General features: G+C 50.3%; 1 protein-coding gene across 1 annotated transcript in view; it reads right to left on the reverse strand.

Moving 5' to 3' along the window:
• Window positions 1-904, reverse strand: part of Pptc7 (PTC7 protein phosphatase homolog) — a 41,231-nt gene that overhangs the window by 10,403 nt on the left and 29,924 nt on the right. The window contains exon 3 of the mRNA XM_005344457.2: window positions 495-693. Coding sequence (XP_005344514.1) covers window positions 495-693 — 199 coding nt within the window. The remainder of the gene's footprint in view (window positions 1-494; window positions 694-904) is intronic.

Below are 904 nucleotides of genomic sequence, written 5' to 3' on the forward strand. Positions count from 1 at the left end.
AAAGTTCCTGGAAGTATAAAAATAAACTAAGAGTCATTAGCAATCAGCAAGAAAGAGAACACCTAGTGACCCCATTAGGGAAGGAAGCAGGCCTGGACACTTCACTTCTGGTGGGTATGTGTATGAAGAGCACCTTTGAGAGGGGAAATTATTCTGACAGATAAGACAGACACCTACCTGTGCCCCCCTAGCAATGCATGAAAATCTGCACAGGCAGAGGAGGCCTCTGAGCAACTCAACTCCTAGTGAGTTAACACATCCTGCACTCAGTGTGCTGCTGGCATGAAAATACAACAGACAAAAAGCTGAGTGCCTCTGTACAACCCTTTCATGATGTTTAGAACAACTTGGCTCAGCTGTGTTACTCAGTTTAATCTAACCCCCTTGCAAAGGCTCCACTAGCTGATCCCGTGAACGGGTGGTTTATCCTCAAGAGGATGGGAGGGGACTGTGGGGAAGCTACATCTTGCTCCAGGGAAGGGCTACAAGATTACCTGTCACTCAGGACAACCCCTTCAGCCTCAGGTGGTGCGATGGAGAGCTGGAATGGAGTGTTGAAGTAATGCTGCTGTTCATCAGATCGGTGCACGACTTCGCCGCCCCGGACCACCAGGAAGCCCGAGTCACCCAGGTTTGCTGTATGCAAGCGGTGGCTACTTCTGTCCAGTACCACAATGCAGGCTGTGCTGCTACCTACAAACAAAATGGACATCCGCTCACTGTCTTCCCTGGGCTGCTGCCAATCATCACTCAACTCCAGGGAGCAGCTGTAGTCTGAATCTCTTGTTTACATAGGACCACCCTCTTTTGCCCCACCCCCAAGAACTACGGCAATAACCTAAGCAGGGATGATGTGCTGAAGACAAGGGGTGTGGCAAGTGGGACACTGAGGCACACACTCTTC

The sequence above is a fragment of the Microtus ochrogaster genome, chromosome 2, assembly GCF_000317375.1.
Source record: "Microtus ochrogaster isolate Prairie Vole_2 chromosome 2, MicOch1.0, whole genome shotgun sequence".
NCBI lineage: Eukaryota > Metazoa > Chordata > Mammalia > Rodentia > Cricetidae > Microtus > Microtus ochrogaster.